General features: G+C 44.3%; 1 protein-coding gene across 1 annotated transcript in view; it reads right to left on the minus strand.

Moving 5' to 3' along the window:
• Nucleotides 1–3744: 3744 nt before the first annotated feature.
• T265_04640 (hypothetical protein) overlaps nucleotides 3745–16411 on the minus strand; it is a gene marked incomplete at both ends in the record, with an annotated part of 33750 nt that continues 21083 nt past the window's right edge. Inside the window, one exon of the mRNA XM_009169422.1 lies at nucleotides 3745–4129. Coding sequence (XP_009167686.1) covers nucleotides 3745–4129 — 385 coding nt within the window. The remainder of the gene's footprint in view (nucleotides 4130–16411) is intronic.

Genomic DNA, 16411 nt, shown 5'->3' on the forward strand with positions numbered 1-16411 from the left:
GAAAAATGAATGTAACAAAAACAGAGGACAACACTGTGATATCAACACATTGAAGTGGTGTTCCTATGTTTAACCCAGATATTCAGGCCTGAAATCTATTTTAATTGTCTTGCGATATTTTGGGCGAATTTCCAGGCGACAATCGGGCTCATGAGTTTCTATTTTAGGATAGCCAAGGTATGGTGGACTTCCGAAAATTCGCGCTTAGAATAAGGACACAGGTAGGTTGACGAACTGGTTTTCGGCAAGGTTGTCTCAACTCATACAGCCGAAAGGGTTAAGACAGCAGTGTTTAACGTAGTTTAATGAGCGTGGTATAAGTGAAACAGGAAGCTGAGTGAAAGACAGTGTTGGCTACCTGCCAAGAAACAAATGATTCAGGTCATCAGCAGGATGACCTGAGTTTGTCAGTGCAGACAGTGCCGTGATTATGTTCAGCACAGAGTGTGTGTGGAAGGGGGTGAACTAGACCACGGCAACTGTGGCACGCGACGAAACGGTTTTGTCGACGAAAGACCATGTCGCGATATCGTATGGTAACTGTCTCAACTACTATGATTGTGTGGGGCTGTACCGATCTGGATTGATTAGTAGGCGTCTTGCTCACAATACCCAAACTTTGACTAGGTATCACAGTGTGCGCCTTGTCTGTTAGAGGTTGCACAAATGAAACGGACATCACCCCCCACTTTCTTCAGCTAGCCATGGTAGATTGTATTCCTTCATTTTTTGACTGAGTTGCTAAATCGGGTGTCCAATCTATTCTACCGAACAGCAGTAAGAAAATGTATACTACTAAATATTGGGGACAGTAGTAACTTTGTTGACTTGACCTCTCAGTCGGTCGCAAGCGGTTGGTTTGGGTTTGGGGAAATTTCTGCATGACTAACGCTTCAATTTAAGCGTTTAATGGATTTAGCGTTGTGACGCTTCAGAGTATGACGTTCAAACAGCTCGGATAACCAACGCATTTTGTCTACAACAGAAGCGCTTATTAGTAGTCTGTTCGTTCGGTCTTAGACCAAGTAGCGAATTTGGGATAATGAAAAATAAAATTTGCGTGATTAAAACGTCTTTAATGCCAATTCCTGACCCCGGTTTCTCAACATCAGTGACCAGTTACTGTAGGCCGATTATCCATATAAACTCATCACACACGTGAAAGTATAATGGGCTCGGCTTGCCTTCCCAGCCTCTGAAGGAAACAGATAAGACTCATTTGCAAACAAACTGCGTTTTGAGAGACTCTCCTGGAACCCAGCTGAATCTCTCGTTTGTGATGTTTCCAGGCAACTGAATGTGCTGCATCAAGTGGAACATAAAGCTGACGGAAACTTGTGGACTGCGCCTACCTGATAAGCCCCAAGAAGGACAAAACCGACCGTTGAGTGTCGAAGGGTATTCAGCAACCTTATGAGTAGTGCATCAGGTTATGAAAAACGTTATTCGCACAATGCTTCTTAACTAGGAACGTTTGTGCTGCCAAGGGTTGCTCAGTTCAATCCAAGCCGGTCGCCGTATGAAGATTCAGAGCTGTAAATTATGCTCACCTTACAGGAGCTCTGTTGGAAGCTGTTAGGACAATACAGTCTCCTTTTTCGGGACAGGCAGGTGTATGGTTATACCGAGTACGATTGAGGGAGCACTGTTCAAAGTTTTTGTCAGATGCCTAATATAGCGTTATGAGGTCATCCAGCCGTGGAACGGTATTTTTCGGCTTCAACTTTTACTTTCACTCGTTCGTCCCTGAAGCTATTAGTGGCGAATCGCCTACGATTTTGGGCGTGGTAACTTGTGATTTGCATCACCATCTATTTTCAGCGAGGCTATATTGAGATCAAATTTTTTGAAAGGCTTATTTTTCCTATGGCGATTGACAAAAGCTTGGGATGATTTACCCTTCTGCAGTTTGTATTCGCAACCAGTCAGTTCAACGATCTAGTGTAGGATTTTTTGATGGAAAATTCTCAAACCGTCACGAGGAATCTTGAGGGGAGTTTATCGTCGGAAGAAAAGACGAGATAGCGAGTATACACTCATCTGCAAACTAATTTGGTTCTTTCGAGAGACTCACCTGGAACCCAGCTGAATCTCTCGTTTATGATGTTCTCAGGCTAATTTCGTGCAATTTGGTTTCAAGTAGAACACAAGGTTGACGGAAACTCGGGGAGTGCGTCTACCTGATGAGCCCTACTTAAGACTCATTTGCAAACAAACTGCGTTTTGAGAGACTCTCCTGGAACCCAGCTGAATCTCTCGTTTGTGATGTTTCCAGGCAACTGAATGTGCTGCATCAAGTGGAACATAAAGCTGACGGAAACTTGTGGACTGCGCCTACCTGATAAGCCCCAAGAAGGACAAAACCGACCGTTGAGTGTCGAAGGGTATTCAGCAACCTTATGAGTAGTGCATCAGGTTATGAAAAACGTTATTCGCACAATGCTTCTTAACTAGGAACGTTTGTGCTGCCAAGGGTTGCTCAGTTCAATCCAAGCCGGTCGCCGTATGAAGATTCAGAGCTGTAAATTATGCTCACCTTACAGGAGCTCTGTTGGAAGCTGTTAGGACAATACAGTCTCCTTTTTCGGGACAGGCAGGTGTATGGTTATACCGAGTACGATTGAGGGAGCACTGTTCAAAGTTTTTGTCAGATGCCTAATATAGCGTTATGAGGTCATCCAGCCGTGGAACGGTATTTTTCGGCTTCAACTTTTACTTTCACTCGTTCGTCCCTGAAGCTATTAGTGGCGAATCGCCTACGATTTTGGGCGTGGTAACTTGTGATTTGCATCACCATCTATTTTCAGCGAGGCTATATTGAGATCAAATTTTTTGAAAGGCTTATTTTTCCTATGGCGATTGACAAAAGCTTGGGATGATTTACCCTTCTGCAGTTTGTATTCGCAACCAGTCAGTTCAACGATCTAGTGTAGGATTTTTTGATGGAAAATTCTCAAACCGTCACGAGGAATCTTGAGGGGAGTTTATCGTCGGAAGAAAAGACGAGATAGCGAGTATACACTCATCTGCAAACTAATTTGGTTCTTTCGAGAGACTCACCTGGAACCCAGCTGAATCTCTCGCTTATGATGTTCTCAGGCTAATTTCGTGCAATTTGGTTTCAAGTAGAACACAAGGTTGACGGAAACTCGGGGAGTGCGTCTACCTGATGAGCCCTACTAAGGGCAAAACTGGTCGTGAGCTGTCGACGGTTTTTCAGCAACCTTATGAGTAGTGCATTCAGCTATAGTGCTGCCATGCGACTTAAAGGAAGCACGAGGGCGGAGATACCGCCAGGTTGCGCAAGTCAAGGCAGGGTTTGTCGAGATGGATAAGTTGTGTCTGAACCCTGGACCTTCCAGTCGGCAAGTGCATATACATACACTGGGACAGTAGCGATCCTCTGCTCTGGTGGAATCCTGTGTATAGATAAACTGTCGTCCTGTAACAAATGCTGCCATCTGAAAGGAGGTTGTTCCTTAAGCAAACAAGGTTGAAATGTGGGCTCTTCTTATATCGGGGGTAGTACGGTGTCAGGCTGAACGTACGGAATCGAAGCAATAAACTGTATTGGCAGCCTTTATTTTAGAAACAAGAACAGTCTTGCAAACTTACAAATCAGAATCCGCCGACTGATTCGACACATTTGTTTGACAGGGTTTAAGGGCAGAGCGGCGCGTAGAGTAGTAGGATTAGAGAGAATGCCTTCTACCAGCAAATCTGAGAAGATCAAATCACATTTGTTCAGCAACACTTGTAGCAACGGCTGGTTCCGGCGTGTCTCCGCGGTTCCGTCTTTACGACTGCGAGCTGTTCCGCAAGTTGGTCCAGTCTGGTCTGCAGTTCCTCCAATGGTGAACCATCCCTCTTCTTCTGCGGCTGCAACGTGGCCAGTGGTGCCTCGGCCGGTTCCCGGGCCAGATGCACCAGGTCCTCCACACCCAACTGGCTAGTTGCTCGTGCCAACCGCAACTGGGCACTAAGCGCCGGCTGCACACTTTCGATAAACCGGTCGGACAGCAACTGGTGGCGCGACACTCCGTCCAGTTCCGGCAAAGCGCGATCCAATGGCCGGCGAAGAACACGGTCGGGTCCGATCCGGGTGCCATCCAGGCCGTCTTGAATCGCCCTATAGCCTCCTGGCGGTCGGCCGGCGTGTCAAACTCCGCCGCAAGGACTTCCTTCGCGGCGGCTCAGTCCATCTTCGGAGAGCCTCTTCTGGCAACATCAAAGGCCGCCTTCGCCTGGTCTCTGAGGAGGGTCTCCAGCGCAGCCAACTTATCCCGGTCGGTCTCCAGTCCGGCAGCTTCCACAACCTCCTCTCCCCATCTTCAAAGGGTTGTGGCCACGGGATCCTCATCCTTACCCTGGCGACGGCATCAAACGAAAGAAAGAAGGTCTTCGTTGCGGATTTGTATATTAGAGGAACACCAACTGAACAGTTACAGATTGTTGCACAGGAGAGCAAAACTCTCATATGCATCTTGTTTACAAAAACTAAAAACCCATCTTCTCCGTGAACGCGCTTCCTGAACTTTCCTGGATATTCACCGACTGGTACTCAAATAAAAGCAAATGCTACGGAGCGACTATACAAATTCCGTAAAAGATCTCACTTTTCAAGAGACCCGAGGCAGAATCACGAGAAGACACTACTTGCATGCCTCATCAGTAGTATCCATCATTACAATAGTAGTCCTACCTGTTCGCTCTGTCTCTTACTTGTGGTAAATGCTGTCGGCTGAAAGGAGATTGGTCCTTAAGCAAACAAGGAGAAAATGTGTGTTTTTTGTATATCGGGACTAAAAAGATGTCCGACTGAATGTACAGGATCAAAGCACTAAACCGTATTATTAGCCTACATTTTAGGAACAATAACAGTCTTGCAAGTCTACAAGGCGAAATATCCCCGAAATCAGACCCAATGACTGATGCGACCCGTTTGATTGTCAAGACTCAAGGACACAGCAACATGCACGGTAGTAAGTCTAGAGAGAACGCCTCCTACCGGCTAAGTTGAGAAGATCAATTTGCATTTGTTCAGCTTCATTACGACCCTTGATTTTGGAAATATATTCTGGTAAAACCGGAATAACTTTAATTTAGAAATGCCCTATATTCGATGGCCTCCCAGGTAAACGTCTGGAAATCTAGTTGCAATCGATAGGTTTCTTCGATTCCTAGTTAATCTAGGGTTAAAAAGAAATAAATTGGCTGATTTCACCGAACGACAGACAGAGATGTTCTCTTTTAAGTACTTTTGGAAAGCTGATGTTTGAGTTATGTTTGCGTTCTGTCCAAGGAACAATGTTGGGGGCCTTTTCGCGGTAGGCTTTTCCACCCATCAACGTCGTTCTTTTGAGTTTCCGACTGACAGGTTTCCGCCTTATTTTGCGCATCAGTAGACAGAAGAAACGGGTAGACATATTGCTGCCTCTCTTTCTCTAGCCATAAGATGGACACAATCGGTACGCCGCACGACCTCCACATGTTTTTATTGGAGAAGCGTTCCACAACGCACGATTTCTCAGACAGGCATCGAGGATTTGCCTGTCTCCCTTTCGTGTTTCTACGATTAAACCAACACACTATAATCACCCTTCTGTTTCACGGATGTCCATACGTGCGGAGATACGTAACTTCACCCTGAATCGGTGATCTGGTGGTTCAAAGCGATACGCGATAACGAATTTTATCAAATCCAATAAATTGTCATCTACAGAGATTCATTTGACTTCATTTTATGGATCGCTGTAACTCTATCCTAGTTTGCAAACGGGGATTGTATTTGACCTGGGACATACAGTACTTTACGGATTTTTTGAATATGAGGACTAATAAATGCTGCCCGGATGAAGAACCCTAAAGACCCAATAGGAGAGGGAGCTTCAACCAAAATGCGGGTGTGTTTGCGCCCACACAGGCAAATTGAAGCACCATTTACAGACTGTTGCTGGGTTGTTCAATTGGTGTTTGGTAAGAAGAGCACTTTGCTAAGTTACTGCATCGGCGTGGGTAAAATTGGTCTTTCAGAAGGCAAAGACTTCGTTATGTGACAACGCAGTCCCTCTTTTAAGGGTTTGTTTTCCGAAAGGTTCCCAGTTCCAAACTGTTTTGACGGAGTACGTCTAGATCCCGAGTGTCAACCCTATCCTTAATCATATGTGACCCTCATTGATCTAAATACCAGCTGTTCCAGCTCCAGTGTTCTAGTGTAGGAAAGGGAATCGCCAAAAGGACCAACAGCTTTATTGCGAACAATCGAGTTCATGGGGAATCGCGGCATAAAAGATCGCACTTTTGACCTTCAATCTAGGCTGTTCGATCGGCGTGGGGTGAGCACTTACTATACAAAATGCCTGAAAACTCATCATCGTCGGTGCTCACTGACTGCTTGAGCATCCAATAAGCAGCTGGTTTTTCTGGCTTAGTAAGGTGTTTGTCGACTTCCCCACTGCCATTTTGGTGGGGCTTGATAGTCTCAGTAGGCTTCAGGCTTTGTGGGAATTTGACCTTCCTCACATCCATTAGTATCCTACCAGATATTGCGCTATACCGTAGCTGTCCGAATCATAGCCGTTTAACATCATGTCAGCCTAACGGCTGAAGTTTATTCCCTAGGTTGTTTGTCATCTACTCGATCCAACCCCGACTGACGTGCCTCCATTAGTTTGAAAGTCCGAATCGGAGAGTTACTGACCTTCCTTGATATATTGTCCTTCATCCGACGAGGCCACCACACTCCTAAGGTTGCATGGGTGGTGCTTTTGAACAACATATTTTCCGCTTTAGTAAATACATAGAAAATCACTGTGTATGAGGGTGGCCCCACTTCTTACCAGATTGTTATGAATCCAAGGAATAAGTGTCAAATGATACTGGAGGTCTGTGCAAACCCGAAAAGTAAGGGGTTCGAACCTGTGCCTTTCGATGGGAGCGGCTTATTTTCGAAACGTTTGAAGCCCGTTTGCCAAGCTCGGCGAACAGATCAACTGCCACTGATCAACCGAAACGTTTGCAAGCCAGTTGCCAAGCTCGGCGAACAGATCAACTGCCATCTGATCAACCACCAGTTGTTAATGTTAGTTGAGCAGCCTTTGGTATGATAGCGGTGGCGAGATGTGCACGCCACCACACAGGATCACTGGTATATTTTGGGACAAAAACTGTTTTCAACTATTCACCGACGAATCCATATATGTCCGGCAACATCAACGTAACACAGTCACTGATGAGTCTCTATCATCAAACTGGGTGTCCGATCTGAAAGATCCAGCATGTAGGCGCGTTCAGTAGCTCGTTGACCCGCCTACCCAAGTATGCTCCCAAGTATGCATTGCCTCATGCGTAGTTTTTTTAATCGTAGGAGCTGCGCGATCCCAAAGTTCCAGTCAGCAATGAAGAAGAGCTTTGCGTATCCTCACCTTGTGTGGTGTTCCAAAATCAGTCTGTCAGGTGCCAAATTTTGTTGTGGGTGCATCACAAGGAAGACAGGTCAAACCAAGATTTGCGGATACACGCCCATAAATTTACTATAATAAAGCACCATATATAGTGGGTTTCAGTTGTACTACATAGTTGAGTTGATGGTACATGAAAGCGGAAAGGTTAGATGAGCCTAAGGTTGAATTTGAATCATTCCTAAAACATGGAGAAACAGCAAAGGCAGAGGAAGGATCTCACTGCGTTTTAAAGATACCCTCATTCCTAATAATGCGCGTCTGATCACGAGATTTTAGGAACTGGCGACGAATCATGGAGGTAACCAATCAGCATCATGAGTGTTGTTGGCAAGGGGTCCGTGGAATTCAAGTTTGTTTCTCGATATAATCCATCATTTTAAACTGTTAGCTGCCGGTAACCCCCAAACACTGCAATCCCAGACTTCAGAACAGCATCCGAGAGTTCTACCAGAACGGGAGGTTAGAAACTCAAGTAGAGAAACTATCATAAGGTACGAATGGCTGGTAAGAATTTCCTCTTTTTGGTTTTGACAGAGAACGCAAGGTTTTAGTGGAGGTTCGTTAGGTGCACCAAACCGATTAAAGTAAGTTTAAAAAAAACGTAAAGACGGTTTTCTCCGGTTAATAGATAGACAATCGACAATTATGTTGTATGAGCAAAATTGTTCATTTTGAAGAAAATGTTTGAACAGAATGTTTCAAAATCTGTGAAATGCAGACAGACCTTGGGGATATCCGAAGCACAAGAATAACTCAAAAGAACCAGGTAATAGTGTTTTTCAAGGCATGACCTGTAAGATGAACGATGTTACCAGACGGTTACTAGGTAGAACAGCGAGCCTCTCAGAAGGAAAACTTTATCCATCTGGCGGTAGTGTCATCTCTCGAGGACAATGAATATTCCTTACAGATGGTTTAGTTCCGGATATTCAACTAACCCGCTCCTCAGAGAGATGTGCAAATAGGTCACAGGATGAACTAAATTCTCATTGACAGAGTTCCAGGAGTTCACCTCAGAGTGGTTATATAGCAGTATGTGCTAGAAGTGGAACCGGATTAGAGTGAAAGCTTTCGTGTTCGAAGTCCGAGCCAAAAGCAATATATGGCTAAAGTTGTATTGGATAGGACATTTCAGCAAGGCTTTCCTGTTGAACTGAATAGTTTACGGGGGCTACCCATAAAGGTTTATCTGGCCGTGTGTAGACTTGTGCCGAGATGGAGTTTTGCTTCAAACAATAGTGTTGAGTGAATATATTTAGGTCCAGAACGGACGGATGGTGATGAAGGCTTACCACTCGGTTGAATCACATCCGGGATGACGTTTCCTAGGCTCGGAGCACTTCAATCTTTGGTCCCTACCAAATGACGTCTGTTGGTCTGTATGGGACACAAACTGGTTAGGCGTTTTAGAAGATGGTTGTATTGTCTGAGCCGAGAAAACAGACCATGGTCACTTCTGAGGCCAGATAGCTCGGTGCTTAGAGAGCAAATCTACTGATCGTAAGGTTCATGGTTCGGACCCGATCTCTGCCTTTAGACTTCCTTGTCTAGACCTGAGTAACCTGGCAGTATCTCAGCCCTCGTGCTTCCTTTGGGTAGCACGGCATTTAGGCACTGAAAGGATGGTATAGCTGAAGAGTTTTTTTCTGGTAAAAAGTGTCGCACAGTTTCAGAAAACACCGAAGATATGGTCGAGATTTCGACAATTTGGTTTTGAAGAGCGACTCACCTGGAACCCAGCTGAATCTCTCGTTTATCTTGTTCTTAAACTTGTGAGTAGTGTAGAGGCCGAGATTGTTATCAACATCATAGTCAGCGGAAAGGCAAACGTATCTAACCGAGTAAGCCGGTCATGAGACAAATCAGTAAGTTACTGGTTGTCCGAAAATCTGGACAAGGTGCGTGAAGGAAGCCAATATGTCATCACATCATATCAAACGATAGTGATGAGGAAGTTTCCATTGAAAAAAACAGCTGGTTCAGCATCACATTTTCTTGCCATCCTGACAGGACAACATTGGTGAGTAAGTAGCGAAAACGCCCTGGAAAAATCGTGTCTGATGCATGAAATCGCCTTTCTAGTCACGTTTGAATGACCTCAGCTATTCAACTATTTAAATGTCTGTATTACACCCGAACAACTTTCACAGACCAGGAGAACAAAGCAATGCCTGGCAAAGGTAGATTCGCGCATAACGTCACGTGTTCAGCTCATCCTGAAAAGTAGATAAACGCTGCCCATCAGTCATCAGGCGTCGCACGAATCTTTAGAGAGATTCGAAAAGGATTAGTCACTGATTAGTAAACATTTCAGTAGCAAGCGGCTGATCTACAGTGTGACTACGTTTCAATTAGGAAGGATATAGTGCCACTCAAATACTGGTCCGGACTTCGCTGATTCGAAACTTCCTGGAGATTCATGAGATGTGCACTGATGACAGTTCCAAGTTACGACACCATTAATCGCGTTGGTCTGAATCCACTTATTTCAAGATGCGGTCAAAAGAGCAGACTCATTTGATTCTCCGTGGGAAAATCGGTACATTTTGATAGTGTATCAGTATCCAACTGTAGCCGCTAGCTGAGAAAACACTGAGGGTGATGTGGTGATAACATATGAAGTTCAATATCAAGATAAATAAGGCTATTCTCAAGACAGAATCAGTCTGTCTGTGTAATCAAGCCTGGTTGATTTGAGCGGTGAGCGACGCAGAGTGACCGAGTCACGCTATAATGGGAGGGCGTAGTGCAGCACAAGCATATTGTGATAACAGATCAAAATTTATGGTTTGACGTTCGCTCCAAACCATGCAATGAGCAAGCTTCAACGAACAGCAGAAGATCAACTTGCAGCACTAACCTATCTTGTTACGTCGGCGATTCTTCTATTGGTTGGTTGCCTTACAGGTTCTCAAACTCCGCGACTTCCTGAGCAGGGTCTTGCGAAAGTCACTAGAGCTGCTCATAACCTGACGAAAAAATCGTTCATAAATCTTGTTTAGGTTCATGAAAATGTCACCCAGAGGGAAAACGATAGAGATAACAAACGTCAGCGCAAAGTCGTAAATACCGGGAAGATGTATGTCACACGAAGAAGCAGACTGCGGAAGGAGATAGGTTGCAAGCGCCATTAATGTGGTGACAACTAATGGAAGTATGATGGTTTCTGATTATACGGCTTACTCAACACTAATGTGTTGTTTACGCAACGTCAACGCGCTCTCCAGCGATGCCTGACTAGCTTTCGCCTGTGGGTTGAAAGTGGGGTACCTCTAGGTTGGTGATGAGTAATCCGTCGCTGGTGATTCTCTCGCAAATATCCGGCCATGTGGAAAGTTTCAACTTCCGTTTGAGTCACGCAGCTGGGAGAAACATGTTCCCCATAAACTATTGAATAAAGGGCAAAAGCTGTGTCGTGATCAGAAGGATCGCGTCAAGGTAAACAGTTTAGTTTGAGGAGATTTTTTTCTGGGATAGAGTAGCTTGAGAGATTTGAACGGCGTCTCGAGACTTTAGACGTCAATAAGCACTGCACCGGCCGTAGGCTGCTGGTCTCAACCTAGTCACCTCTTACGCAATGACAGCGTCACAAAGAAAAATTTACAAAGTTGTGATTGTTTGGAACAAACACATAAAATGAAAATTGCACTAAGCAATGGCATTTGTATAAGTGTGCGAGAAGTCATGATTCAACAATCTGGCGACGGCCATGCATTTCGCTGCTTTATTCCCAACAAATCCCGTTCCACGTCTGACGAAAACCCGGCGCGTTTCACTCTGGTCTTTTATCCTAACTGGATTGTTCTGATAGGGTCTGAGTCATATTCATCCAGGGTGTTTGAAGCTACCGAATAGCAACGAAGGCCACGAGCGATTATGGTTTATAAATAGCTGAAAAGATTCGCGTTCACAATGAGCAGGTCAAATTATATCGCATTAACGTGCGTAGTGTACCTTCAACAGTTTGTACCCGTTCTCCAAGACCTATTCTCAAAGACGGTTGACTGCACATGCTCGGAATAACAGGTTATTTATTTGCTTGCCGCTGTACTACCACGGATGGGTTTTTGGTACATCAATGATCAATGGACTGGCCTGTAAGGAAACTATTCACAAGGTTGCTGAAAACTCTTTGACAGTCCACGACAGGTTTCGCCCTTCTTGGCCTGTAAGGACCTATCAGAAGCCATTAGCTGGCCTCATCGTGGTAACAACAATAGCCCTTGAAAGCCTGCCTTGCCGATGTCATGTATCGATTCCTTTATGTCCCACCTTAATACCGTGGCGCAGCTTCGAAAACGTGCACCAGATTCGCGGTTCATTTGCTGCAAGCCAACTGTGACTGAGACATACTCAGGGATGTTTGCCGCAAGTTAGAACACACGTTCCTCAGGTCGCTCGCTAGTACTTCGTTGGTGAATCAGCAAACGATCGATTTTCGAATCCGCTAATTCAACAAGACTAGAGCCGCTAGTGTGGTTGTCAAGACTAACACAGAGGTAGAAAGCTTTTGTTCGATAGCGTTTAACGCGGGTGTGTCCACTAGTCTGAGCACTCCCATAGAGAAAAAGGTTCATCCACACTATACAATCACAATTCGTGGCTTTTTGAAACTCGTCGGACGCTTGGATCTGTATCACAGTTTCCAACCTTCCGAGCTACTTCGCGAAATTTGATTGGAAGTGTGGCGTGATTTCATTCGTTTTTGTGACCTAATCAATGCGACTGGTCCCATATAATGATGCAATCGATTTCAAACAATTCATCTTACAGAGCCCACATGTTTGGGGTCCGATCTACTCAGCAAGGACGAAAGTCTAACACATACGCTAAGCATAGTATCGATGGAAGAAAAATGCATTATGCCTGTTTAGACTATCGTGACCCCTCCAGCAGGTTCACTAAACTATCCTAGCTCCGAAAACCACCAATGTTTTTATCCACGAACTTTCATCGAAAGGTATAGTGTAAAAGTAATGGATCAAATTTAATAAATAGTACTCACTAAACTTTTGTTCGGCTTTGTAACCTTAGAAATTTTATTGCCAAAGTCGTTTTCGTTGGAAATGTATCACACTGATTTAAAAATTGAAAGTTTCAATTCACTTGGAGCTTTTACACACTTAGACATGTGCAAGAATAATTTCCTGCATATTTTCATGAGGAATAGTTTTTGTGTCCGTTTTTATTGACACTTTGGCAAAATACTGTGAAACGCAGTCATGTTTGTGGCCATAATTCCTGACGAAGTGTGCATTAAATTCTGAGAATGATGAAACATATGCCATAAATGAACATTCTTGACAGTGTAATGCATGCAGTTTCGATATTGTCAGGTTTTGCAAATCTATCACCTGAGTGTTAATCTGGGTGGAAAAAAAAACATTTTCGCTTTCCAGTTACGACAAAACTAAGTGAATTACTTCCGTTCAACTTTATATTCTTCGCATGGTATACTGACGTCAAGTTACGTCTTCCATAGTAGACTAATATTCTGTGCGCGAAAAGACCGTCGCTACTCTGCTTAGTTTTCAATCCATTTCAACCCCGAATTTCCACTTGCGATTTTGTCTCATCAGTGAAGCCATTCTATTCTGAAAAGTAGAGCAACATTGTATAGCTGCTTCGCTTTCATTGGGAATAATCAGTACAGCGCGTCCGACAGAACCCCGGGGAGTTTCTTGCCCTCGATCTACGTACTAGTCGATCGGTATTGCCTGATCGTAGGTGGATCGAATGGTACGTCGAATGGTATTCGGGAGAAATAACTCACCCTCGATGGATGAACTGATCACACTACATAGGTTGCGCTGGCTTGGCCACGTGCTGCGTATGCCAGTCGACCGACTTCCTCGAAGAGCTCTTTTCGCACAACCATGTGAAGGGTGGAAGAGAGCCAGAGGCGGTCAAACAATTACTTGGCAGCGAAGTGTGAAAGCAATTACCAGCAAACTCAGCTGCGCTGGTCACTGCCGTCTTCCTGGATGTGGACCCCGAGACGGGCCACATCAATGACTGGAGACATTGTCAAATATAGCCCAGTCAAGCTCGCACATCAATGACTGGAGACATTGTCAAATATGGCCCAGTCGACCTCGCAATGGCGCTCGTGCATCCAAGCTATTACCTTCAATGCTTAGCTTCCTTCCCAATCCCCCCACCTGACAGCCCACTGACAATGTTGGGTTTATCAGCTCCTGCCTCCAATACGCAGCCACCTACCCTCTTCCCCAAATCATCGATGAACGAAACTGCGGCAGCTACAACCACTGTATGACGAGTGTGCGGTTACTACAGCTCGCGATGATGATGATGATGATGATCGTAAGTGTAGAATGATTTAGGCTTCTTTTCTGGAGGCCGCAGGTTCTAATCTCTCTAGAGATCCGTGGAAATCACACTTATGCTGACGCCCATCAAGGATGGAACAGCTACACCATTCTTCGCGGATTTTTTGCGTGACTTGGCCTCAATTTCATGATGAAACCCAAATGATTATGGTTCTCAATGGGGATAAAACGGATGTGCAGTGCTACTTGGCTTTTCGGCATACGTTGCTCTCACTTATGGGACGAAATATCTCATGAAAATTTCGAACTCCCCACCACACTACTGACAAATTCAGGATGTCAGGTTTTTCAAACCAGCCAGTCAACTAAAATCGTGCTGAAATCGTAATGAATCAAGTTATTATTTATTCAGACATCGTGAAAAGACTGTCGTGCTGGTTCAATTAATACAATTACGCACTGCCGTTTCTAATTTGTCTTCTCGCCCGTTGATCACGCTTCTTCAGAGGGTCACTTTATCCACTAGTCGACAGAAAAATTGCCAAGCTTCTTGAAAGGCTGAATAAAAACCACTGGTCAGCTGGAGCAATCGATTTTACGAAGCTCTGAGAGACAAAAACTGTTTGATATGTCAACCAATTTTTGTCAGTTTATATTAAGCAAGGAGGCTCTGTGGCCAAGTTTAACCCTATTGTTTTTAACCATTATACATATTTCCTATTGCAAAATGATCCTGTGATTTTTGTGGAAACGGCTCCTTATTTTCAGGAGAAAATACTGCATGTCGCGAGTTGTAAAATGGATAGCTGTCGAAGAGTTTTCAGCAACCTTGTGAGTAGTGCATTACGCCTATTTAGCAGTCATGATTGTTTATTCATTCGCCAACATAGACTGTACAGTTCATCACCCTGCCTTTGTGGATACGAAGCAGAAACTTACCATTCTACTGGTGATCAACACATCAACGCTGATTTGTCAGTTCCTTTGGGTTTATTACTTGGCATGGTGACAAAACGGACAGCCAAGAAGCAAATATCTCGAAACAGAATAACGTTCAACGAAGGATACCAAAGAAATAGTCGCCCTATACATCATTAGGTTAGGCAGATGCCTTGAAGGAAGCATCACGTGTGGTAGCACCAGTGTAATGTTAGATACTATTGAATGGAAATGCGAGTAGTATGTTTTCTCGTAAATCCGCTTCCTCTTCTCTTGAAAAGAGAAGAGTCGATTTGTAGCATTTGCTTGCATTTGAGTAACAGTTAATGAATACCCAGGAAAGTTAAGGAAGACGCGTTCAAGGAGAAATGGATATTCAGCTTTGTAAACAAGGTGCATATGAGAGGTTTGCTTCACCGTCCAATAGTCTGTAGCTGTTCATTTGGTGTTTTCTAATAACTCCGTGGCAAAGGCCCTCTTCCTTTCACCAGTGATGTTATCTGTTTGCTTTCCATTGAAAATTCTTCAAATTAACTCCCACACACAACGGTGATGGTACGTATGAAGTAAAAGTTGATTCCCTCATGAACATGTGTTTACGTTGAGGTGCATTTGGTTGACAAAACTTTGCATTTTATCGTCTTTTTCTAGGAGCGATTTACCGGAAAGTCGGTAGAAACCACCTAGGCCACACAGGGGGTATCCGAATCTGATTTATCGATCAGGAGTAGTCAACCCACCGGATATCTGTGCACAGACGGTCTGAGCTGAGTCGAAGCTGCCACTGAATATATGTCTGTGGGGCCGGTGTAGACCCGATGGAATAGGATAGCCAGCAAAACACACACAGAGGTCTCTGAGAACTCATCGTTCGCCTTGAGTATGATGGCATAACCATCAGCAATGGCATCAGTTATTTTTTATCAATAAGGTGCCGATATCCCCCATTAGCTGTCGTAGGTTTTAGCAAAATGACGGCTTATTTCAGATATGTGTGCTTCACAATTGAACTCAGCTATATGCGCAGTTTTCGATGCTCTTCTTCAACTTAGTGTCCAACTAAGTTTATTCACGAACTGCGTCCATTTGGGGTTCGAATAGAACATAAATTTGACAAAAACTCGGAGATGGGCCTCAAGAAGAACGAATGCGTTCTTTGGCTACCAATGTTTTTTCAGCAACTTTGTGAGTAGCATGTTCCGTCTACCCGGTGTATTGTGCTAAATAGAACATGGGGCGGAGCGTGCGTAGTCGAATAAGAGCACCATAAACTAGAACTGTAGTCAGCTGTATCTTGCATCAAAACTAGCTTTATTAGTTGTTGATCGGGTAGCTGTTGGTCAGTTTCATGAGCACGGTATTTCACTGGAAAACATTTCGTCACCATACGACGAGACACCATAGGGTGCGCAATAGCCTGGATCCCACCCAACATTTTGAACTGTTTGTCGCCTAATATTCATTATAAAATAAATCAACACGTGGTGCTTATCAGCGGGTAAGATACGACCTTGCTTAAAGCATAAAGATAAAAAGACGACGGTGTTCCATGGTCCGACTAAAATGACGCGGCAGGCCTGATTTATCATATTTTTGCAAGCCACATAGACATTCCTTCATGGTCATTATGTCAGTGATTTCTGTTCTAGTTGTCAACGGTCTTTAGTGGTTGAAGCTTGTAAAGTTGAAACCATACTAAAAATAGACATGGTGGTCGTT

Source organism: Opisthorchis viverrini (assembly GCF_000715545.1).
Source record: "Opisthorchis viverrini unplaced genomic scaffold opera_v5_78, whole genome shotgun sequence".
Taxonomy (NCBI): Eukaryota; Metazoa; Platyhelminthes; class Trematoda; order Opisthorchiida; family Opisthorchiidae; genus Opisthorchis; species Opisthorchis viverrini.